The sequence below is a fragment of the Pelodiscus sinensis genome, chromosome 1 (assembly GCF_052426305.1).
Source record: "Pelodiscus sinensis isolate ZL-2025 chromosome 1, ASM5242630v1, whole genome shotgun sequence".
NCBI lineage: Eukaryota > Metazoa > Chordata > Testudines > Trionychidae > Pelodiscus > Pelodiscus sinensis.
In genome coordinates, this window is record NC_143052.1 from 309,603,028 (window position 1) to 309,628,716 (window position 25,689).

The window sequence follows — 25,689 nt, forward strand, 5'->3', positions numbered from 1 at the left end:
AAAGCAGAATCTGTAAGGAAACACTTCATAGAGGATGGCAATCTTCACCCCCTGTGAAGTACGAGAGTCAGGCCTGGGCTACGCTAGACTTGTATCAGTATCGCTACATTGCGAAGGGGTGCCAACAATTCACACTCCCAAGTGATATAGTTCTACTGACCAAAGCCTTGGTGGAAACAATGTGCGAGAGGCGCGTCCCACGCCGAGCAACGGGCCGGGCCAGAACCGGGCCCGCCAACGGGGAGACACCCACCCCCCTCCCGCGGGGACATCGGCTGCTGTGACCCGGTCACAATCACAAGCCGGGCGCCAGGGGCAACCGGGCGGCACCCGCGCCAGCAGCTCCCAGCGGCCCGGCCCGGCAGGCCCAGCTCCCACCCGCGGCACCGAGCGGCTCCCCGGCCCCGCTGACCCCGGGCCTCGCCCCCCAGCCGCTGGACGGGCTGGAGCCGCCGGCGGGAAGAGCCTCTTGCCGCCCCCACACGGCGCCGCGAGGGGAGCAGCGGAGACCGACCCTCCCGCCCATTCCCGGGGCCACGGCCACCCGGGACCCTCGCGACAGGCTCCGCTCCGGCCCCGCCACCACGCCGCCAGGTGAGGCTGCGCGCGCTCCCGACCGCCCAGGCGCCAGTGAGCTGCGCATGCGCCTTAGGAATTCAGAAGCGTCTGCTCTAGGGCCTGGGCAACTGTTGCCAGCGCCCCCTTCCGGGGCGGGGAGCAGGGAGACAGGAAGGGGGCGTGGACAAGCCGCTGGGGCTGACGGACAATAGAAGCAGTGGGCAGGGTTGCCAGGCGACCAGAACATCAAGTGGAAAAAGGACCCTGGCTACTGCTCCGGGCAATACAAGTTCGGTTGTGGGGCAGGCAGGCTCCCTGTCTGGCTCCCAGAGCAGCAGTACAGCCAGCTCCTAGGCACAGCGGGTGCAGAGGGGCTCTGCTGCACCTGCCCCATTGCCAGCTCTGCAGTTCCCATTGGTCAGGAACTGCAGCCAATGGGAGCGGCACTCATAGCCAGGTGCCCACAGAGCCTTCTTGTTGCATCTCTGCCCAGGAGTTGGACGTGTCTGTTGCTTCCCGGAGCCACCTCAGCTAAGCACCACCTGGCTGGAGCCTGCATCCCAAAACTTGTGCCCCAACACCAGCCCTAAGCCCCCTCCTGGAGCCTGGACCCCCTCTGAACCCCAACACCCTGCCCAAGCCCTTGCCCTCTTCTCCATAAACCCCAGAGCTGTAACCTCTGTCCCCCCTCCATACACACTCCAGTCTGATGCCTCAACCCCCATCCTGGAGACTCTTCTTGCCATAGAGGCTCCAACTTTCTCTTTAGCCAGAGGCTGCTCAACACATCCCCACCCCCGCCACACCCCCTCACTCAACCACCTTCCCCAAGCTCTTGACCTGCCTATTCCCTGCCTCCTCCCCAGAGCATGCTCTTCCCCAAGCTCCCAACCTGCCTATTCCCTGCCTCCTCCCCAGAGCACCCTGTATCCCCACTCTGTTGAGGCAGCAGACTGGAGTGTATACAGTGGGCAGGAGGCACTTGGAATGAGGGGGAGGAGTTGGTCATGAGGGCCTCTGGCAGGAAGAGGTGGGTGGAGGGAGGCAGAGGGTATCTTGGCTGCCAGTGAGTGCTAAGCACCTGCTAATTTTTCCCTGTGGGTGCTCCAACCTCGGAATACCCATGGAGTGGGTGCCTGTGCTTCCTACCCCATCTTTGGCCCCACCCCAGAGCTTACATCCCCAGATGGAACCTACACCCCAATCCATAGCCTCAGTCCAGTGAAAATGAGCAAGTGAGCAACAGAGGGAGAGGAGACGGTGTGAATGAGGGATGGGGCCTTGGAGAAGGGGTGGGGCCTCAAGGAAAGGGGGCCAAGAATATTTGGTTTCTGGAAATAGAAAGTTGGCAACTGTAGAAGGGTGGGGTGCAACGGTGGGAGGAAGGAATGTGGGGTGACCCCAGGGAAATGTTTCCATCAGCAAATACTCCCTGTTGAGTTGGGCTGGACTGTGGGTAGCAACATGTGCTGGTGCAGCTGGCTCCTGATTAGCAATTCCTCCCTATGCTGACCCGATGAAGAGCTCTGTGTGGCTCAAAAGCTTGAACCTGGCACTGACAGAAGCTGGTCCAATAAAAGCTCTTACCTCACCCACCTTATCTCTCTGATATCTTTTGACCAAAAAAGTTACAGCAACACCAGAAAGGACAAATTAGCACTACTTCAATTGGAGGATCTCAAAGTCCCACAAGAATGAAAGTTCATCAGGGACCTTGCCCCCTTTGCTTTCAAGTGCATGTCTTCTACCTCTTCTCAAATATAACCATGTAACAACACATTCATAGAACATCCCCAAACAAATAAAACCCTATCAAAACAAACACATTGCACTAACTGTGGCAGATTTTAGTCATGTCACTTAATGCACTACCAGAAAGTGCTTAGATACTATGATGAGTGTGGTACAAGCCCCTTTATTCAGAAGAGTTTCATCAGGCTGCATTTTTTGTAGGGGAAGTATTAAATTGTCTATACCGTAATGTTTGGCCTTATCATTTACTAAAGGAGTAGTCCTTCCCCTTTTAGTCCTTAACCGCAAATTCAGAATTCTCTATTGTCACAAACATTTCTAAACATGTCATCAAAGGGGCTGATACAAAATAGGAGTATCTTGTAACATATGCTAAATACTACAGGATCCTATCACTTTAGAACTAGCTTTGTTTAGTGTTTTCATCTTAATTTACGTAGAACTGAAATTTCATATATTCACTTGTTTAAATTATTTTTTGTCAGTGCTGGGGTCTTAATTAACTCCTTTGAGGTATAGAGTGCTGAGTTTGGTTAGTGTTTCTCCTTTGCTTCTGCACATAAATAGCAAGTGACTATTACCCCAATCCTACAAAGACCTTTGCACATGCTTAGCTTTATGTATTATAAATAATCTTAAAACACAGATCCCACAACAGTACTTAGACACCTAAACCCCAGTTGTAGGTTTCACTGTGATCTACAAACCCCCGCTAAGCTGCCACCAAACCTTGCAAGTGCTTACATTCACTTTGCCCCAAGATTTTCATGGTAAAAAGTCCCCTCAGCACCAAAGTTTCGGTGTCTGCCCTGCTGTCTTACTCTAGTTATCTGGATGGCTATCTCCCACCTGACCCCAGGGAAATCCATGAACCAGGAAAAGATAGATATTTCTCCAGCTATCTTTTCTGTGTGTCTTAAGTGCATAGGTTTGCTCAGAGGCCATCTACCAGATCAGATAAAGTGAAAATGTGGCAGTAATGTTATTCACCTTGAAGCTTTTATCCCAACCTCCACACAGGATGTGGGAGAGAGACCCTGTTCAATTCCCCAGTCTGACTGATAGGGAGAAAATATTTGAGCTAGGATCTTTCATTGCTTGCTTTAACCACTAAACTATGGGCTATTCTGAGGGCCTGTTCTTCATTTTTCACTTACTGAAGCTGTTCCACTGTGAATAATTACTCATTAGAATAGTGGGTCTGGACCTTAGGTTTCCCACTTAGCTGGTGGGAACCCAAGAAAGAACAATCTTTCTTGCTGGTTCTTTTTGGGGTGAAGACCCCTTAAGTATTCATATACAGTGAAACAGTCTTAGCAGAAGAAAAGAATCTCAGAATATCCTACAAGTTCTCTAACACTGGGCTAAATACTTTACATTGCGTGGCAGCACCTCCTCCTTCCGCTGTTTTGTGTGGCATGAGTCAAGCATCTAGCTATTTGCACAAGCAGTAGCTTAGGCACCTATGCTACCTGCCTCCAGGAGATGGGTTCCCACCAGTCCATTGCTGGCAGAGACAGGTACTTCTTTGCAGCCCAGATTTAGGTATGTAATTCTGTGAGTAAAAGACTCAGGATACACCCCTCCACTGAGCATTGCCTGTTGGCTAGCTTAAGTGGCTCTTTACCTAACATAGATCCCACTCTCCTATCTCTCCCTATTCCTTGTTTAGGAACCATAGCCCCAATTTCAGATTGTGAATCCCTCCTTTCACAGAGTAAACCACCTAAGTCTTGGCTACAGGAAGAATGCCTATCTCTGCCAGAGAGCCACAGCTGGGAACAGTTGCTAACAGTCAGACAATTTGGGTTCCAGTGATTTTCTGGTTGCCTAAAAGTTAGAAATTGTAATAGTGAGCATTATAAACTAAGTCCCTGTGGATCCAGAGCTAAGAGTTTGTTTTTACTACGTGGTGGATTGATGGTACAGCAATTAATCCACTGGCAGTCGATTTATCATGTTTGCTTAAATGTGATAAATTGACCTCTGAGTGCTCTCCCATTGACTCCAGTACCCTACCAGGATGAGATGAGTAGATGGAGTCAATGGGAGAACAGCCTCTGCTGACCTAAGTACATCAACTTCATCTACTCTATTTGGCTGTGTCTAGACTGGCCAGTTTTTGATTTTCCGGAAAAACTTGCCAGCTGTCTACACTGGCCGCTTGAATTTCCACAAAAGCACTGACTTCCTACTGTAAGAAATCAGTGCTTTTTGCAGAAATACTATGCTGCTCCTGTTCAGGCAAAAGTCCCTTTTGTGCAAAACTTTTGCGCAAAAGGGCCAGTGTAGACAGTTCAGATTTGTTTTCCACAAAAAGGCCCCGATCACGAAAATGGCGATCAGGGCTTTTTTGCGGAAAAGCGCGTCTAGATTGGCCACAGACGCTTTGCCGCAAAAAGTGCTTTTGCGGAAAAGCATCCGTGCCAATCTAGATGCTCTTTTCTGAAAATGCTTTTAACGGAAAACTTTTCCGTTAAAAGCATTTCCGGAAAATCATGCCAGTCTAGACGTAGCCTTTGTGTATTGGGTGTGGCGTAGAGCAGACCTAAGAGCCTTTTTTGGGACTTAGAGCCAAGACTATTGGTTGATGCTGTTCCTCGTGGAGGATAAGGTTACAGTGCTCTCTGCTGCTGGTTAATCTGCAGTTAGAGAATTTTTTGTTTTTTAAAGAAAGGGGAAGTAGTCATGATTCTGTCTCTTAAATGAACTGTGGTAGAATGTTACATTATAGAAGTTCCATGGCTGTTGGCTAGTTCACAGAAGAGAGGAGTGAGTGGGGATAAATAATGGAAAAGAGTTTAAAGAACCGAGTCAGAGAAAGAACCATGCCAAAAAAAAAAGTGATAAAAGGAGAAAAGGGCAAAAAATTGAGAAAGTGCCAAGAGGGAAGAGCTTTGTGGAGACTGTCAGAGAGAAGGGAATTAACAAATTCACTCTGTTTCTTTGTTTGAATATTGTGCTGTAGTTAAACTCACTGGACTGAATTCAGTTATACTTTAGTATTCGTTTCCATCATTGCCTTTCTGTAAGATAAATTTGGTCCCATGTGTCGAAGCAAAAACACGCTCCTCTGTGTTTAGGCAGCTAACAAGCAGCTTTATTAATTAATAAAGCACAGCATGAGCCAAACGTGGTCACAGCAGAGCCAGACCCAGTAAGGCTACTAATACAATCAATCCTAGTATCTTTATACCCTTAACCAAACAGTCTGACGTCAGGGCATCCAATTACAGAAATCCTCAATTAAATTTGGAAAAACAAAGCCTTATCAACAAGATGGCGGACAGGTGCGAGGGAGTACATCTCCTGTCCCAACCAGCCCAATTAACACATACCAATAGCCCATCCTGTAGGCCTCTTCTCACGGGGTGACAGAAAGTTCACTCTGGTCTACGTGCTTGAGAGAAAAGCTGAAATGGTTTCTGATATACAAGATGGCTTCTAGCTAAATATGAAAATGGTTTCTACAGCTTCTACAACTCCCCCCTTTTAGCCTTTTAAAGGCTAACCTTGAAACCATTTTATACCTCCATTTTCAATTAAAGTATTTATGTACATTTCTTGTTCCTTTCTCTGCTCATCCTATTTTAACATCATGAGTTCCACATTCCCTTTGGTAAGGGTCTATCTTGTGTTTTCTAGAATACAAGAAATACAGCATTTGATTAGCAAGAAACAAAAATAAGCACAAAAGAATATAGCCAATACTAAAACTACACCTTGCAAAATCCAAGTTCCCACATGTCCAAACCAGCCTCCCAACTAAGCTCAGAGGGTCCAGTCTTCCCCTTGCTTTAGGCGTTCCACAGTTCTTTCAATCTCTGAGGCATCTTCCTCTACTTCTTTGCTGGTGTCAGAAATATACCCACAGCATTCTCTTCTTACTAAGGCACAAACCCCGCTCTTACTAGCTAGGACATAGTCTAGGGCCATTCGGTTTGGCTTTTTCTCACCCTGGCTCCTGAACCGTTACATGTCTAGCAGTACTTTCCAATTGGGGTCAAGGCTAGGCGGATATACCCTGGGTTAGTAAACCTTTTATCCTGCCAAGTATCATTTGGCTTAGTTTACTAAACAGTGTGCCATTCATTTGAGTGATGTTTAGTGGGACTGGAATTATTGGGATGCCTCTTTCTGAATGTACAGGACTGTGAGCACATATCCAGCAACCTGTAGAATTAAATTCTTGGGAAACTTGGTTCATTAAAAGCATAAATACATTTGAACCATATAGGTGTTAACGGCTAGGTATTAAAAACAAGATTAAGCATAAGCTTAACATGAATTGTTTGTCCAGCCTCATGCTGGCTGTTCTTCAGGACTTCGTAGTTTGCTTCACCTATCGCTGGCAGGTTCTTTTGGGCCGCAGCTGGTACCTTAGCCTTGGTCTCTCAGGCTCGTCTGCTTCTGGGCCTGGATTGCCGGTACCAAGCCTGTGCTGATCCTCGTCTACTTCTGGACCTGGGTTTCTGGTACCAGGTCTGTGGTGATTCCCATCTGCTTCTGGACCTGGGTCTCCGGTACCAGGTCTGCGGTGCTCCTTATTGGGGCCGACTTCTGTAGGGGCCAGGACGGGTTTGCAGTGAGATGTGTGAATCCAGGTGGGCAATCCTTCGCACTTTACAGCAGTATGGGTGGTCAGAAGGATTTGGTAGGGACACTTTCACCTGGGTTCCAGGGCAGTCTTCCGCTGGTGAACTTTCACGCAAACCCAGTTTCTTGGTTGTAGTTTAAGGCACAGCTCAGTTGGGGCCTCCTGGAAGGCGTCCTTAACCTGTAAATGATAAGACTGTACACACCTCATAAGTTCCTGACAATTCTTGACTATGCTTCCTTTAACAAGTGTGGCATCAGCCAGGTTAATGTCTGGGCTGCTTAACAGTCTCATAGGTCGGCCACATGCAATTTCATGTGGACTGAGTCCAGTTTTCTGATTAGGAGTGGCTCTCATGCTCATTAGGGCAATCGGAAGTGCTACTATCTATGTTAAGCCAGAGTTCTCACATATTTTAGCAAGTTTGTTCTTTAAAATCCTGTTTCATCTTTCTACTGCTTCTGCGCTCTCCAGGTGTCGTGCACAGTGCAGTGCTTGTCTGGTAGAGTAGTACTTTTCCAGTTTTTTTTTTTAAAACAATTTTGCCCAGTAAAGTGGGTACCTTTATCACTAGAGATCACAAGGTGTATTCCCCATGATGGGATGTAATGATTTAGAAGTTTCTTAGCTACTGTGATGTCATCATGTTTCCTGCAGGGATAAGCTTCTACCCATCCCAAAAACAAGCAAACAATAACCAGCACATTATTCAAAAGATTGACATTTAAGCAATTGAATAAAGTCCATTTGTAAATTCAGAAATGGTCCCAAAGGCGGAGGTCTGGTTGCCGGAACTGTCTTTACAGGTTTACCCACGTTGTGGGCTTGGCAGACAGGGCAAGCCAGACAGTAATCTTTGGCTGCTTGGGAGAATTTGGGAGCAAACCAATTTTGTTTTAGGATTGCTACCATCCCCCCTTTTGCCAACGTGCGACAATCTAGGGAGCACGGGGGCAAGGTGAGGTAGCAAGACCACTGGGGCAACAATGTGGCCATCAGAGCTGCACCACAAGTGGTCTGGGTGCAAGGTGCACCCTGCCAGTCTCCACTCCTGCTTTTCCGATTCTGGGGCTTGGTCTTGCAGGAGGGCCAGTTCTGAAAGAGACGGCGTAGGAGCTGGCGATGGTAGGAGAGAAGGGAAAAACAGCAGGTAGAGGAGCAGATTCCGCTACATTCCAGACAGTACAAACTGCATAGCCTGCTACTAAAACTTTACTAAAATTATAAAGACAAGAACCATTTATATAAAGCACAATGTTAAGATTATTCAAGGGACTTAAATTATTCTTTCATTAAAACAACAATATTGTACACACAACGTTTGAAATACATATATCACAATCAAGATACACACAAGACAAATCTGGACAGAACACAAACTTATGTCATGACACAGAACCATGGTTTTTTTTTTTTTCCTTTGGTTAATTTTCATATGATATTAGCGCTTCTTGATGATCTGAAAGACAAAGAAAACATTTCTACCCCCGTCGGGGTGGCCCATTATAACTTAAAATACTGCCTAAGATCTGCTAGGGGAACTAGTTACATCTAGTTCCTTACCACTTCTATGGGTGAGTGAGCTGTAACTTTCTGAGAACAAGAGAGCTTCATCGGTACTCGTGACCTTCCACTCTCTTGAATTACCTCTGAGCTGCTAGCTTTCCTTATCAGTGGCATGCCTCAGTTTTTCTCTTGTACTGCAGACCAGGCTTATTTTATTTACTGCTACAGAAATTCTTAGAACAAGGTGCTTGCTAGTTACTATTCCAGCAAGCAAAAAGGTTTTCCTTTCCTGAAAAGAATCACATGCAATGTTACAGACTTACTTATGGGGGACAGTGCTCCCCCCCCTTCCAGAACAGACAGGCAGTTTGCAGACACACACAACCTTGGATCTGAAAGCAAGCCAAAAGTGCTATCAGCTCAGCCTTGACCAGAAACACTGTGAAGTTTCTGGGCTTGGATTTTTTTAAACAATAATTAGGTTCTTTGGAAGACACATTTAACCCTTAGGGTGCAGGTTTTACAAATTTACAATGTATAGATTCTATTCTTTTATGCGGTTAACCAATTAAGTTTCAGTAGAATTCCTTATTTTCTCTTTAATAGATTTTAACAAAGTATCTGTAGCCAAATGTTTAACTTGACTGTTTCATTGCTAAGATGATTAGAAGAGGCTGCAAGAAACGAGTCATTTCTTAAAGCAGGTTTGTTTGTTTTTTTCCTCCCCTTTAGGATTTGGAGGAACACTTTCTTTAAACTATTAAACTTATTTTAAACTTTGTGTTTTGCTTTGGATCGGGCAAGTTTGTTACAGGAGCCCGTGTTTTCAAAGGGAAGAGCTAATTCCTTTCAGTTATTTTTCATGTTTCCTCTCTATCTGTGTATGCGTTATAAAGAGGGATAGAGGGGTGATGTTGTGCCAGATTTTCCCCCTAAGCTTGGTTGATATGGGTGTGCCAACTGAGAATTTTATTTTCTTTTTTTTTTCCCACTTCTTATGTGTTATTTTGGCACAGAGGTGCTGCAGCAACTTTTAAGTTACCTATCTTACTGCAGGGTGGATTTTTGCTTTTCTGAGCTTTACTTTCATCCCTCATAGCTTTAATTTTTCCTCTTTTCCAATTTGTTAAATGCTTACAGGTCCTTGGACCATTATGCACGTACATGTAGTACACAGGGGTGCCTTTCGGCAGAGTGGGGGGTGTTTAGACTAACCCCCACTTAAACTAACTTTACACACTCCAAAGAAAGAGTCTGCCGGGTCTAGAGTGTCAGACCTTAGCAGCTCATGAAATAAGGGGAGTCGTCACTCCCTCACATATCCGCTGAGTCTCGAGGTTCAGCTGACCCCCCCCCTTGCGTTCAGAGCTCCCTCGTGGGAGAGCCCTGGTGCAGCTGGGATCAGCTCAAGTCTCAGACCTATGCAACGGCATTCATTCTTCACTCATTACATTCATACTCATTTTCCACACACAATTTTTTCTCCTTTTTCACATTTTTCCTATAGTTTCCACATTTAGCTGCATCTTTATTTATTGTCTAGTTCCCATGGGTTTCTATTAAGTGACGCTGCCCTAAGACACCCGGCACTTAATATCAGACTTCATTAGGATCCTATACCAGAAAACACTTATCATAAAGGCACTGGAATTCCTGTAGACTGACCTACCCCCATTTTCTGCGCGCGCTTAATTCTGTAAGACACCGAACCAAAGTCCGCCTGCTTACACCATATTCTGCAAGTCACCGAATCAGGATCCACCTGCTCGCTCTGCGAGTCACTGAATCAGGATCCGCCTGCTCGCTCTGCGAGTCACCGAATCAGAATCCGCCTGCTTGCTCTGCAAGTCACCGAAACAGGATTCGCCTGCTTGCTCTGCGAGTCCCTGAATCAGGATCCGCCTGCTCGCTCTGCGAGTCACCGAATCAAGAATTCACCTGCTCGCACTGGTCCCCCCCCTTTTTGTTGCGAAGCACTGGACTCAAGGTCCACCTGCCTCGCAGGGGTTTCCGGCACCTGCCCCAGCCCGGCAGAACACCACGTCCTGGCGCCTGGAGACAGCCTGGCGGAATGGGGCACTATGGCCTGGGGTTAGCCTCAGAGGTCAGTACTACGCCCACAAATAACAGAGAGAGACAACAAAGCTTCCCCACAGTTCCGTGTGCCGAGAGAGAGTAATGGCACCACACCAGCTTTTAGCGTCCGAACACAGAGGGTCCAGCGCATGGCTGCCTCACTAGAGACACCGGTGTGCCCTTTTGGAACTGTGACACATAAGACAGGCCTAATAGACAAAGACAGACACAGACAGACAAAAATGTTAGCCGCTCCACAAAATTGAATTCCGTAGCTCCCCTTACCCCGATGGCCGGCCGTCACTCCAAATCCCAAGCCCTCAACCAGGAGATTTCGTAACAGGTATCCCCTTTACCTTCTCTTGAGCGCTCTGAGAGGTTTGGAAGTGGAGTGCTGGTCCATCCATACGGGCAAGTGGCGCGTTAGGAATCTCGGTGGAACCTCCAAATTGTCGAAGCAAAAACACGCTCCTCTGTGTTTAGGCAGCTAACAAGCAGCTTTATTAATTAATAAAGCACAGCATGAGCCAAACGTGGTCACAGCAGAGCCAGACCCAGTAAGGCTACTAATACAATCAATCCTAGTATCTTTATACCCTTAACCAAACAGTCTGACGTCAGGGCATCCAATTACAGAAATCCTCAATTAAATTTGGAAAAACAAAGCCTTATCAACAAGATGGCGGACAGGTGCGAGGGAGTACATCTCCTGTCCCAACCAGCCCAATTAACACATACCAATAGCCCATCCTGTAGGCCTCTTCTCACGGGGTGACAGAAAGTTCACTCTGGTCTACGTGCTTGAGAGAAAAGCTGAAATGGTTTCTGATATACAAGATGGCTTCTAGCTAAATATGAAAATGGTTTCTACAGCTTCTACACATGTATCTAAGATTATTTGGTATTTTTTAAAATTTTACAGCACCCAAGGTGCACTAGTTGCTTTTAAAAACATGCAGTAGGTGGAATCTCTGCCTTACACTGTGATTTTACAAGGTTGTTTCATTTTTCCCAAACATTCTCCTCTCCTCTCCTTGTGAGCAACAGCACCCTCCATCATCCTTTCTGCAATCTGGGTATCATTGTACAAATCTGTATTCTTCTGTCATCATACTCAGGCCTTTGCCAAACCCTGTTGCTTTTTTCTTTACAATATCTAAAATGTATTTCTTTTGCTTTGGTCATGCTGCTCCTGTTCCAGCCCATGCTCTAGCTTAGTGGTTTTCAAACATCATGCAACATGATCCACTTCTGACAACAAAAAATACTACACAACCTCAGGAGGGGGGATCGAAGACTGAGTTCTGCCCCTTCCCCCCAAAGCTCAAGCCCTGCTGCTCTGGGCAGGGGGGGCCAAACCCGGAGCACTGTCCTCAAGGCTTCAGCTTTGCATGTTGGTAGAGGTGGCTGTGATCATGCTTCACCTTCAGCCTTGGAGGGCAGGGTTGTGCCTCAGACCAGAGACCCAGCAAGTCTAACGCCAGCCTCAGCAACTCCATTAAAATGGGGTTGTAACCCACTTTGAGGTCCTGACCTATCATTTGAAAACTTCTACTCAGCAGTGAAAGTAACTTAAAATGTCTTACAGGTACTGTCCTATTGTAATCCGTGTCCCTGCCAGTTCTTTAAATAGCTCCCTGCTGGCTTTTGTGGCAGCTCAGCTAGCTCTTGCTGGAGCTGCACAGTAGGACCCGCTCACTACTTTCACTTCTGCCTCTGCTTGAAAGTTCTAGTCCACCCTCATTCTATTATTTCCAAAACTGTCAGTTTCTCCTTTTTTGGTTTCTGTCATTCTCATCGATCATTGATCTCCCTCATTGAATGTTGTCAAGATGATTACACTCATAGCAATGTATCTACACTCTCTAGTTCATAGCTCTGCTTCCATTGCAGCATGTGGTGGAGCATGCAGGGTCCTACACAGGCTCCCCTCCCCAGCTGCTTCCAGCCACAAAGGAGTGGGGGAAGGAATGACCTGGGCTACGTCTTTGCAGAGCTCATCTCTCCCCCGCAACCATCCTTCCCAGCTTTGTGGCTGGATGCAGCTGGTCCCTTACCAGCCTGCACAGCACTGAAAGGCAGCTGACACCTCGAGACTGCTACTGGCCCATTAACATAACCGTGTCACCTCCTGTCCCCTATCTACAGCATAGGAAGGAAAGGGTTAAGCCCAATGGATGTATTGTACACCAGGACCCAGGGAATCTGACTGCTAGGGCTTCAGTGAACCCAGCCACAGAGGTGGCTCTGGAGGAAAGGATACCTAGGGACAGAGCCGCCCCATGCTCCCTGGGTCAAGACTCAGGCTACAGCTAGACAAAAATGAGGCACTTTGAAAGTGCAAACAAAACCGGGATTTGAATTTCCCATGCTTCATTTGCATAATCATGTCATGGCGCTTTTTCAAAAAAGCGCTTTTTCGAAAGTGCAACTGTAGTCTAGACGTGGTTCTTTCGAAAATGGCAGGCTTTTTCGAAAGATCCTGTAAACCTCAAAAATCTTTTGAAAAAGCCTGCCATTTTTGAAAGAACCGTGTCTAGACCGTGGATTTACTTTAGAAAAAGCACTTTTTCAAAAAAGCGCCATGATGCAATTATGCAAATGAAGCATGGGAAATTCAAATCCTGGCTTCATTTGCACTTTCCAAGTGCCTCATTTACATCCCTCTGTCGACAGAGGGATGTAGTCTAAATGTAGCCACAGTATGTTGCAGGGCAAGGGAAAGAAGGTGCTAAGATGCTGCCCAGGGGATTGCTGTAAGTTAAGGGTGTGAACAGGCTGGAAATCGTCCTTCCCACCCCCACCACTCCAGAACTTAGCTGGGGGCAGATAGGCTTTCCCATGCCAGCTCTGTGTGGGCTTCGGTACATACAGGGCTCATCTTCTGGCTAGCGTTCCATGCCAGGGGTGGGGATGAGGGGGGTTGGGCTTTCCCAGGGTGCCAGCCCAGCCAGAGGCAGTGGGGGAGGGGAGGAGGAAAGAGCCTGCCTACCACGCTGTTGGTGAGCTGAGCACTCTGACCAGGGACAGGTTTGCCATATAGTGAGAGGATGTTGGTGAGAGGATGAGGAGTAGCGGGGTTGGCGTGAAGAGGCAAAGCAGGAAAGGACAGCAAGAGGGGAGCCTGTTAAGGGCCAATGGGTGGGTGGCAGAGGTGACCCATAACTAGCTGGTGTCTGCCTGCACTCACCAGCCACCACAGCAAGCACATAGCTAGAAATGTGACCGGGGTGGAGGGGAGAGAGCGGGAGGCCTGGTTCTGTTGGCCAAGAGACGGCATGCAGCAGAGGCTGTGCTAGCAGGCCAGCAGGGGGAGTGGAAGGCACCTCACGTTGCAGCTTGACCCGTCACCAATCTTTTACATCCAGCCCCATCATTGGCCCCTGCACACTGCCCCTACTCACGGCTGATGGGCAGGTTGCTGGCAAGCAGGGATCCAGTCAACAGCAGGATCCACCATTACTGATAGAGGGAGACAGAAAATATGGGACAATTTGCCCATTTTAGAAAGTCAGAACATCTACAAGAGGCTTAAATATGAGACTATCCCTTTAAAAATGGAACATCTGGTTACCCTACATAGTGTCATCAGATCCTACGTTAAGCAAGCTGTTTTATTATGGTAGCAGCTAGAAGCCCTAACATTGATATGCTTGATGATGTACAAACATGTAAAAAGATGGTTCCTGCTCTAAAGAATTTCAGTGCAAGTAAAGAGCTTGCTTATTTCTGCCAACTTAGACTCAGTCCTTGTTTGGATTAATTACTCCAGCTACCAGGATACTTAAAAAAGCAGATGGAATAGCATATAAATACAAAGGTAAGGGAAGCACACCAGTTGCTCATTCCATCTATTTCAACTGAGAGGGAATTCTCTATGGCCACAAATGATTCTGAGTTATTTTGTGAAATTGTTTATCCATAGTTATTTACGTCTGAATTATTTATTTGAAGAGTTGCAAAGATAGGCTAAAGAACATTCTGTATTTATGCCATCTGTAACTGGTACAATATGTTTTTAGAGGACAAAATGTGGGATCCATATGAAACTACAACAAAACACGAATACCCATATAGACCACAAGTAGAGACTAAAGCATTACGGTAAGGCAATATTGGCTAATTTAATGCTAACACTTCTATTGATTTTGTTTTTGTGATGTACTGAAATCTATGTTCATGTCCAGATCTATAACAGTTAAGTTACAGGGGGCACTTGATAGAAAACAAAACCCAACAGATTTAATCTACTCTGCATTGATTAGGCCTCAGTTGTAGCAATGTGTAAAGTTCAGGGTACCACATTTCAGGAAAGATATGGACACATTGGAGAGGGTACAGAGAAGAACAAGAAAGATTAAAAGTCTAGAAAACATGAGCTATGAGGGACGAGTGGAAAAAAGAAGACTGAGAGGGGACATGTAGCAGCTTTCAAGTACCTAAGAAGGCATTACAAGGAGGAGGGAGAAAAATTATTCTCCTTAACGTATGATGATAGGACAAGAAGCAACGGGCTTAAATTGCAGCAAGGGAGGTTTAGATTGGCCATTAGGAAAAACATATTGTCAGGGTGGTTGTGGAATCTCCATCACTGGAGATAAGAGCAGGTTGGACAGACATCTATCTGAGGCTATGTCTAGACTATGGAGTTTTTCCGGGATACCAGAGGTATCCCAGAAAAACTCTGCCACGTCCAACATTTTTTGCAGAAGAGCAGATGCACTCCTTCAGAAGCCCTGTGTTCCTCGTTTCACGAGGAAGAAGAGTTCTTCTGAAAGAGTAGGTTTTTCCAAAATTTGGCCCAGTGTTGACGAGTCAAATTTTGGAAAAGCCTCTCCTGAAAAAACAATCGGAAAAAGGTATGCAAATTACAGAGTGCAATTTGTGTACCTTTTAAAAAAAGAAAGCGTCAGTCTAGACATAGCCAGAGATGATCTTGGTGCCTTGTCCTGCCATGAGGGCAGGGGACTGGACTTGGTAACTTCTCAAGGTCCCTCCCAGTTCTAGTATTCTATGATAGTATGTGACTTTATCCCGCTGTCTGCAATTCTTATAATAGGAAATACATTTACCACAGTATCTGCAATATTACTGACTTTGTTTCCCTATTTCCAACTGCAACTTTTAATGCATTTCTTACAGTCCCAGAACAGCTAAAGGATATGTGAATCCATACCAACTTAGTGATCCTATTGGCTATAATACTTACAGAGAAGAGTTCTGTTGGAAACCATATTCCAAGGCAGAACCTATAAGGACTGGCTCTTCAACAGGAACACGGAGAAACAATCCTCATCCCAGTCAAGTAAGGAATGCTAGAGCATTCTCCCTCATTTATGTTGCCAAGGGAAGGTACTGTGGTAGGGCTTAATATTTTGTTTATGATACAATGTTTATGGTACAGTAGTTTTGAAGTATGCCGGTGAATTGGGTGCCAGTAGAAGCACTTGGCATCAAGAAATTTTGAAGAAGCAAGTATTACTCTGACTGTGAGATTAGGTAGTTGAAGAAAACAACATTGTTTACTAATATGTTTACAGTGTAAAATAACAATGTCAGGTCTTTTCTATAAGTATTATCTTGGGCAAATATAATTTGGGAGGTTGAGTCGTTCTTTTTAAATGATGCACAAATTCTCCCATTCTAGAATGCACAATCTCTGTTCTGTTTTGGGTGACACCTGCTCCATAGCTGACTTTATTATCATTTCCATTAAGCAAACCCTGTTGTGTAATTCCAAATGAAATTTATAGGTAGCAGATTTAAAACAAAGAAAATGAAGCTGTTCTTCACACAGTGCATGGTCGGCCTGTGGAACTCTTTGCCAGAGGAGGTTATGAAGACCAGGACTTTAAAAGGCTTCAAGAAGGAACTAGATAAATTCATGGAGGTTAGGTTCATCCATGGGTATTAGCCAGGATGAGTAGGAATGGTAACCTCTGCCAGAGGCTGGGAATGGGTGATAGGAGAGGGATTGCTTAAGATTCCCTGTTGTGTTCACTCCTTCTGGGGCATCTAGCATTGGCCACTGTTGGCAGACGGGATACTAGGCTAGATGGACATTTGGTCTGACTCAGTATGGCTGCTCTTATGGTCTTATGTTCTATGTTCTTATCACCATCTTCTCAATTTCTTCATGTATGACCAGAATATTTAGCTCTTAGCACTTACATCTTTCCATCATTTCAATCCTTTTTCTCAGATTATTTCCATGATAGTTTGAAAAGAAAAATAGACTCATATTTAAATATGCCCATCTTAAAGGATCCCAAAGCATTTTTAGATCTTAAGTGTGCATGCATGCACGCACATGCACATGCACATACACACACACACACACACACATTACAAAGATAGCTTCCCCAATTATCACCTCTAATATTATTATCTCATCGACATTAACCTCCCCCCCTTCTCCTCCTTCTGTTCTAAAATCTGATTTATCTATTTTATATGTGTTCAGTTTTTTTGATTGTATCCCTTTGGTATATATGGTCACGCCAATTTTCTTCCACAATTTGATCTGAGGAAGTGGGTCTGTCCCACGAAAGTTCATCACCTAATAAACCATCTTGTTAGTCTTTAAAGTGCTGCATAGTCCTGTCTCTTTTTTCAGCAAGATCAGACTAACATGGCTACATCTCTATTACTACACTAATTACCTTATCCATCTGTTTCAGAGCAGAAGCCATGTTAGTCCGTATCTTTAAAAACAACTTTTAAAAAATCAAGTAGTTCTGTGGCACATTAGCAATGAACAAAACATATGTATAGTATCATGAGCTTTGGTGGGCAAAACCCACTTCTTCAGATGAGATGATCCTGAGTCAGTTTTGCCCACGAAAGCTCATGATACTATATATATATATATATATATATATACACTCATCCATCTGTGATACACAGCAATGTACAATACTATGATCTAATGTTTATGACAGGGTAAATAAACATTGTATCCAACTGATGAGTATTTAACAAGCAGAATGTAATTACTAGCCAGATTGGAATTTGTCCTGAGATTAATATATCTACTTTTGTGTTAAGATCCTGGAGCTCTTTTTCTCTATTTTCAGCTTGTTTACTTTGGCATTTGATAGCATTTTGGATCAGGTCCTTAGCTTATAGTCAATTTCACAGTTTCCTCCTTTTTGTTAGTTTCCTCTGCGTTTTATGTCTCTCTCATAGCAAATGGAGAGAGAGAAGCATTCTAAAAATAAGAAAATATTATTATGAAACTAGAAAAATTGGTTAGCAGTTTGGGGAGGAGAAGTACCTAAAACTGTAAAATCTCTTTTGTTTTGTAATTGGCTGACTAGGTTTTCAAGTTAATCTGTCCTTTTTCAAAACTGGCAACATATAACTTGTATTTACTACAAATATTACCTGAAACTTCTCATTTGGTATAATTATTGTGGGTACAAAAGAGGAAGGCTGGTCCAATGACTGGGGCACTGATCTAGGACATGGTTCAATTTCCTGCTCTGCTATAGACTTCCTGTTTAACCATGGTCAAATCACTTAGCTGCTTGGTACCTCAGTTTCTCATCTATAGAATGGGGATAACCCTAATAGAGGTAATTGGAGGAGAAATAGATTAAAGATTATGAAGCATTTTAAGACTTACTGATGAAAAGTGCTATATAAGAAATAGGCATTATCATCAAACAGGACTATGTAGCACTTTAAACACTAACAAGATGGTTTATTAGGTGATGAGCTTTCATGGGCCAGACCCACTTCCTCAGATCAAATAGTGGAAGAAAATCGGCACAACCATATATACCAAAGGATACAATAAAAAAAAAAAAAGAACACGTATGAAAAGGACAAATCAAATTTCAGAACAGAAAGGGGATGGGGGGGGGAGGTAAATGTCTGTGAGCTAATGATATTAGAGGTGATAATTGAGGAAGCTATCTTTGTAATGGATAAGATAATTAATGTCTTTATTTAGACTGAGGCATAAAGTGTCTAATTTAGGCATGAATGATAGTTCAGAGGATTCTCTTTCAAGTCTGGTGTGAAAAGGTCTTTGAAGCAGGATGCAGGTAATCAAGTCGTTGATTCAATGCCCTTTGTAGTTGAAATATCAAGAAACTGGTTTTTTTTTTATGATCCTGTCTAATATCTGTTTTGTGAGCATTGATTCTATGCCCACAAAACAGATATTAGACAGGATCACAAAGAAAAAACAGTTTCTTGCCATTTCAACCAGAAAGGGCATTGTCTAAACGACTTGATTACCTGCATCCTGCTTCAAAGACCTTTTCACACCAGACTTGAAAGAGAATCCTCTGAACTGTCATTCATACTTAAATTTGACACTTTATGCCTCAGTCTAAACAAAGACATTAATTATTGTACCCATTACAAAGATAGCTTCCCCAATTATCACCTCTAATATCATTAGCTCACAGACATTTACCTACCCCCTCTCCATCCCGCTTCTGTTCTGAAATTTGATTTGTCCTTTTCATATGTATTCATTTTTTTTATTGTATCCTTTGGTATATATGGTTGTGCCAATTTTCTTCCACTATTTGATCTGAGAAAGTGGATCTGGCCCACGAAAGCTCATCACCTAATAAACCATCTTGTTAGTCTTTAAAGTGCTACATAGTCCTGTTTTTTGTTTCAGCTACACCAGACTAACACAGCTACATTTCTAGCATTATCATCAGTGAGCTTTAAATTACGTCTTATTCTGTGGGAGGTGGCTGAATACTATGTAATTTGCTGTAAATGTAATACTCTAATTGTAGACATGCAGATCGACTAAATCCCCCTTTTTATGTTATTAGAGTTTCATGGTTTGGAAGGTGCCTCGAGAAGAAAAACCACCATCCTCCAACAGCATTTCACCCTGGACACAGCCTATTTCTAAACAAGAGGTTGGGGAAGCAATCAGAGCACAGTTCAGTTCTACATACAGTGAAGATTATTTAGGATTACCACAGGGTGAGGGCAATGATTTCTCTCTCTTTTTTTAACGTGGCCCATTAAGACACTCTGTGGCATAGTGCCATGATAATGTCAAGGACAGAGCAAAGGCACATTGTCACAGCAGGGACTCCTGGAGACATTGTGGCTCAGGCAGACACAGGCCACATCTCCACTTGCTGTGCCAGAAATCAATCTTCAGGCATTTGATTTAGTAGGTCTAGTAAAGACCCACTAAATAGAATGTTGAGGGTGGTCTCTGTCAGCGCTGGTATTCTCACAGTCACAAGGAGTAAAGGGAGCCAACAGGAGTGTTTGCTCCCATTGACCTCTCTCCGTGAAGATGGCACAAAGCTTATCTTAAGGTATGTCGATTCCAGCTACATTATTTACGTAGCTGGAGTTGCATACCTTAAGCCAACCTTCCAGGTCTAGTGTAGACCCGGCCAAAGTCTCTCTGGAAGCCTAAAGGGACTGTGGGCCACAGGGTGCAGCATATATGCCCATCCCATTTCAGCCAAACTGAGCTGGGGAGAGAGAGATAGTAAGGTCATGACCATACCTTGAATACAACCAACTTCTTTCTTCTCATCTCCTCTATTCGTCCTTGCCTATTCACATGCTTCTGAGGTTTTTTTATTGGAGATGATGGTCCCTCTAAGCCTCCCTGTATCCCAGGAGGTTATGGCTAAAAGGTTATCAAAGGCAACTGACTGAAGCTTCATCCCCTGTTCCACTGCTCAGTATTTCCTCATTGCCCCCTTGATAATCTCTCTTTCTTTTGGGATCCACTGAAATAAATGGAAAGGCTTCCACTGATGTTAATTGATTTTGGGTCAGGTCCTAATACACCTTAGAAGCAAAGCACCTGTTGATTCAAAAATGTTGTACCTGTCTGTTGTAATCTTATCTCACCCTTACCATACCCAGCCTTGCAACTCTTATATAGTGAGGTGCCAATATGGCTGATTATTAGAGCAGGTCAAAAGATCGGGGGAGGGGTTCCTGTGGAAAATTTCAGCCAAAAGTAGGAGCCACAGGCTGCAACTCCCCTCAGCATTGCCTGCCTGCCAGCCTGCACAGCCCCCCTCACCAATCCATCCCCAGGCTGGATCCAGGGAACATCGCCAGGGCCAGCCTGCACGGTCTCCCCTTCCCTGCCCCCAGGCCAGGCCTGAAGAGTGCAGGTGGGAGGTCTACATACCCCTCCTCCCTGCCCCCAGGCCAGACCCAGGCAATGCTGGGTACATCTTCTAGTCTTATAAATATTTTAGAAAGTTTGTTTGTTTGTTTGTTTGTCCCGAAAAATCTCTGAAATGGTAAGAGCTAGAAACATAAAATTTTTGAATGGATACTACTGATTTCCTAACTTAAATAACTGGATTGGTTATATCTCGAAATCGGTTCCCACAGAGCCCCAGTTGGGCCCACTGATAATTAGCTTTTAGTAGCGCCTGATCATAGGCAGGGTTCGACAAACAATGTAATCTACTTGCCTGTGGCGAGTAGATAACACCCCGGAAGAGCCGGCGCAGAGATTTCTGCTAGTTGGATAATAAAAATGACACTATTTTCTAACTTCTTTAGGTTTACAAATTAAAGACACTACTCCTGTGCCTCCTGACTGGAAAAAATTAATCCCACACCCTCCAGCAACTGAATTTAGGCATCATTACCAGGCCCCAGCACACAACCGTGACTTCATGGACTTTTCCTGGAAATATGGATGTAATGCAAATCGGCATATTCCAGCAAAAGGAGTTGGTAAGAATATATTTATTTTTAAAGCCTTAAATAAGTAAAACTTTGGAAATGATGAAAATCAGGACTTCAGTTCTTTACATTGCATTCCTTTGTGGAATCAGATTCTTTTGAAGTCCTGCCAACTATTAAATTAGTTCTTCAGTAGTCTCTGGTCACTTCTGCTTATGTAATTGATTAGTGATGTTTGAAGATTTCCTGTGACAGGAGAAAATGAGCCTTTTTCTTCCTAAGAGTCCAGCATGAGTTTTGTACCATGCAATAATTTTACACATTAAGTCTGCAAATGTGGTTTGCACTTTCTTATCTCTGCTCCTGCTGACTGAAATCAAAGGGAGCTGAGTGTTCTTGCAAATCCCACTGCAAGAACATAACTCAATATGTGACATGTACCAACATCTCAGGTTGGGAGAACCTGGGCTGCTGACCCTTTGCACTAGAAAGTTTGCTGGAGTGGGGGCACAGTGGTGCAATCTCTCATCTATCAGGGGGAGGGAGGGATAGTTCAGAGCTCACTAGTACCACCCACAGATTGGTCAAAGCATATGCGCCAACTTCCCCTCTAGCTGCGGGTTGCTCAATCCCCTCCTATACTCCGATTCCATCCTTTCCCCACAAGCTCTGCCTCTGCTCCTTCCTGTCTCCATTCCACCCAATGCCCCAGGGCCCTGACTCTTTTTGGCCTCCTCCCCCAAGCATGCCCTCTCCCTATTCCTCCCCTTCTCTCCCAGAGCTTCCTGAATGCTCTGAATCAGCTGTTTGCAGCACTCCAGAAACTCTGAGAGGGTGGCGGGGGGAGGTCAAGATTTGGTCAGGAGGGCCACCAGCCCTGAGAAGTGTAGGAGGGGAGAGCTTGGTTGCTGGTGTATATACGCATGCTCAACACCCACTAATTTTTCCCTGTGGGGTGCTCCAGTCCTAGAGCACCCATAGAGTCAGTGCCTATGAGTCAGGGCCAGCCCATTAGGAAATACACTTCAGGAAGCCTTTGCCACCCCTTGGAAATGCTGTTCATCGAAGTGTTGATTTTTCAACAAGGCAATGAGAAAGCTGGGAGATGTTGTTGTTTAAAAAAGACATAGAGCTAAGTGCCTGTCTAGATACTTATATGATTTTATCACTATATCTGGGGCTACATCTAGACTACAGGCTTCTTTCGGAAGAAGCTTTTTTTGGAAGAGATCTTCTGGAAAAACTTCTTCCTAAAGAGAGTGTCCATACTGCAAAAGTGCATCAAAAAAGCGATCTGCTTTTTCGAAAGATAGCGTCCACACTGAATGTAGGCTGTGATTGCTCAAGGCGGAATGGCCAACAGGGCACCTGAGCTATTTCGCAAAAAGGCTTCTTCCTCATAGAATGAGGATTACCAAGGCCGGAAAAACCCCTCTGTTCTTTCAATTTTCTTGCAGATGAATGCAATTGCAGTGTGGACATTCCTCAAGTTTTGTCAGAAAAATGGCTGTTTTTCTGACAAAACTCTGTAGTGCAGACATACCGTGGGTATCTTTCATTCATTAATGGATTTTATCTTCACAACACTCCTGTTAAGTAGGGAAGCTATCCCCCCATTTTGCAGATGGGAAATGAAGGTTCAGACAGAGTTGATTAAGTGATTTGCACAAAGTTACACAAAAAGTCTGTAACTGAGTTAGGAACTGACTTTAGATCTCTTGAGAGTCCCAGTCCATGCCTTAGCCATCCTTCCTACTATAGGTGCCATCTGTGTATTGCTGACATTTCATCTCATTGGCTTCATATTGGTGCTGAATTAATATGAGGGGAGGCTGAGGGAACCACACAGACTGAGGGATCTAGGTAGGGAGATCCCATAATGACTGTTTTGCATTGGTCTAAAGATATGTACCTGAGCCAGTTTAAGGCATTTCAGTTCCCTCTTTCAGCTTCCTGGAGGTGGCACAGGAATATTTGTTGATCATTGGTATGAAATACTGCAGAGAAATCCAGAAGGATGAGTATGTCTTAGTATGCCAAGATGAAGCCTGACTGATAGGAATTTCAAAATATTGGTAGCTAAAACTGGTTATAGATTAGATTCCAAACAAATACTACCCCAAGTTAACTACACAAAGTTTTATTATTACTAGCATTACCCATCCTGCTGTAACAGTAGAGGTACACTCAGGTTGGCCTGGCATGGGGGGCAAAAGCAGACCTGGCCACCATCTTGCCCATGAAGGACCCACTGCTGCCATAACCATGTCCCTGCTGCTCTACCCCCACCTTATGCCACCTGCATGCAGCATGCACTCAGACCTGCCGGAGAGCGCCATGGGGCCACTGGAGTCTGTCATTCAGGTGCTGGCGGGCTGGATCTTGGCCAGCCTGCCCGGATCTACCGACTGGACTCACTGCACTCCTGGCAAGGTGTGGCCTCCATTCCACACTCAGCCCATGGGCTGCTAACTTAGCCGAACCAGTCTGAATGGGGAGGAGGGAGAATTTCAGTGTCAGAGCGGGGGAGAGGGAGGCATTTTGAGACCAGGTTTGCAAGCATGGGGCAGTACCGAGGGGCTGACTCAGGTATTTAATGGGCTGCTGAGGGTGGAGGCTGAGGGGGGGGGCAGGCTCACATGGGGGGGGGCAGCTGGATTCTGGCAGCTGTTTGGGGGAAGGAGCCTCTCGGACCCCACTTTGGTGCAAGTCTCCCCCAAACCCACTGGCTGCGTGGCAGAGCAGCCCTGTCTGGGTCCTGGCACACTCAGGGTGGGTGCGACAGGCTGGGCCATGACACAGGAGTGGCATGCGGGACACACTGCCAGGAAGAGGCACACACCATTACTTGTTGGTCTCCAGCGACTCAGTGGGAAAGTGAAAGACACACATTGCACCTTCCTATCTCTCTCCCTCCCCTCACCCACCCACCCGCCCAGCACTTTGGGACCTGCCAGAGGCAGGAAAGTCTCGTGAGAAGTTTGTTCTCTGTGACATATGGTGTGACGGATGCCTCTCTTTTTATAATAGTATAGATTTCTATACTATCATGGATATTAGTGGTCCTTTACGATGCACATAAGACTTCCCTTTCCTTACGGCGCTGATTCTGTAAGATATGGAGGGACTGATTCTATTTAAGGAAAAGGGCCTAAATTAAAATAAGAACAGGAGAAGACTACAGTGCAAGGAAAGAGAGGGGGGAAAAGATGAAGAGGACGATTACAGGTTTATGCTTGGTTTCACTCAAATGTTCCTACCTGGCTTACCTTCACAGTTCCTAATGTGACATTTGCTCACATCCAGAACCAAGAAAACATTAAACAGATGACCACGTACCAAAGAGATTTTGGGAAAGAATATTTCAATATCTTATCAATTTTAAATTCTCTGGATCCAGAACAAGTTAACAAGTACATTGAAAGAGCTCCAAAGCAAGGTAGTGTACTATGCTGACAATTTAATCCATCATCTGTAAATTACCATGCTGGTGAAACACATGCAGTGAAACTTTCTGAACACTGCACTCTTCACACTTGTTGGAAAGATAGAAAAATAGTCTCTCTCTTGCACAGTGGATGAACCCTAATCCTCTTGCCTTCACTACTGAAGGAATTACTAGAAAACAGAGAACTTCCCCTCCACTATGCAAAAATACGTCAGAGAGAATTATCTGTGTTCCTTTAAAAACAGTATATTAAAAGTGAAGTGGTAGTTGTATCCTCATTCAGAATTTGTAAATGAATTGTTTATATAAATTAGACTATCCCAATATTCATCTTTCCTGGAATTTACTGCAGTTGACAGCTTGAGATTCAACTTAACTCTTTTCTTTTTGAATTGTATCGACAGAGAAAGCAATTCTTCAGCACTTTCTTAACACAGTTTGTGGGAGTCAGAGTGAAAAATTCAGGACTTCGCCCTCAAAGAAACCAGAAGACAAACAATCTGAAGGCAACTGATACCCAACAATCCAAAAACAGAAAGACCTCCTATATCTGACTGGTTCTGAATGATTGGTGTAATTGTAACCCACAGTGTCTTTGTGTTCTGTGTGTGTGTGATAAATAATTTGCAAAACCCTGTTTTAAAATAATAAAAACTGTTGTGCTGCTACCTCATCAAATAGGGTGTTGCCTTTGAGAGCAATAGAATATTAAAATACTATATTTTTTTTATCTCTGTACTATAAATTCCAGAAAAACATCCTGCTTCAGAAGATCCTGTAAGTATGTTATCAGTCAAAGATGTCATGTATTTTAATTATGACTGCTGCTTTCTAAGGGCAAACAAAATAACATCTTCCTCTCCCAAATTCAATCCTCAATGCAAGATTCAGCATTAGTGCTAAACTCCTGGGCTATGTCTACACTGCCCCCTCTTGCGCAAAAAATATGCAAACGAGGCAAAGTGTGGAATATCGCCACGCCTCATTTGCATAATTAACTAGGCTCTGTTTTTGCGCAAGAAGCTTTTGCGCAAGAGCCGTTCTTCCTGAAAAAAAAGAGAAAGAACAGCTCTTGTGTAAGAGGGGATTTTTGTGA

At 44.7% G+C, this 25,689-nt stretch overlaps 1 protein-coding gene across 3 annotated transcripts; it reads left to right on the forward strand.

Annotated features, from left to right (window-relative positions):
• Positions 1-459: 459 nt before the first annotated feature.
• Positions 460-25,271, forward strand: TEX26 (testis expressed 26). Of its 3 annotated transcripts, none has more exons than XM_089775529.1 (7): positions 460-594; positions 14,512-14,593; positions 15,632-15,794; positions 19,294-19,450; positions 21,020-21,196; positions 24,423-24,584; positions 24,998-25,271. In XM_089775529.1, the coding sequence occupies exons 2-7, from the start codon at positions 14,520-14,522 to the stop codon at positions 25,105-25,107; spliced, it is 843 nt and encodes a 280-aa protein (XP_089631655.1). In that variant the 5' UTR covers positions 460-594; positions 14,512-14,519; the 3' UTR covers positions 25,108-25,271. The 3 variants fall into 3 exon arrangements, with proteins under 3 accessions (XP_089631655.1, XP_089631657.1, XP_089631656.1); XM_089775530.1 differs by lacking the exon at positions 460-594 and adding an exon at positions 5,166-5,338; XM_089775531.1 differs by lacking the exon at positions 24,423-24,584.
• Positions 25,272-25,689: the final 418 nt, after the last annotated feature.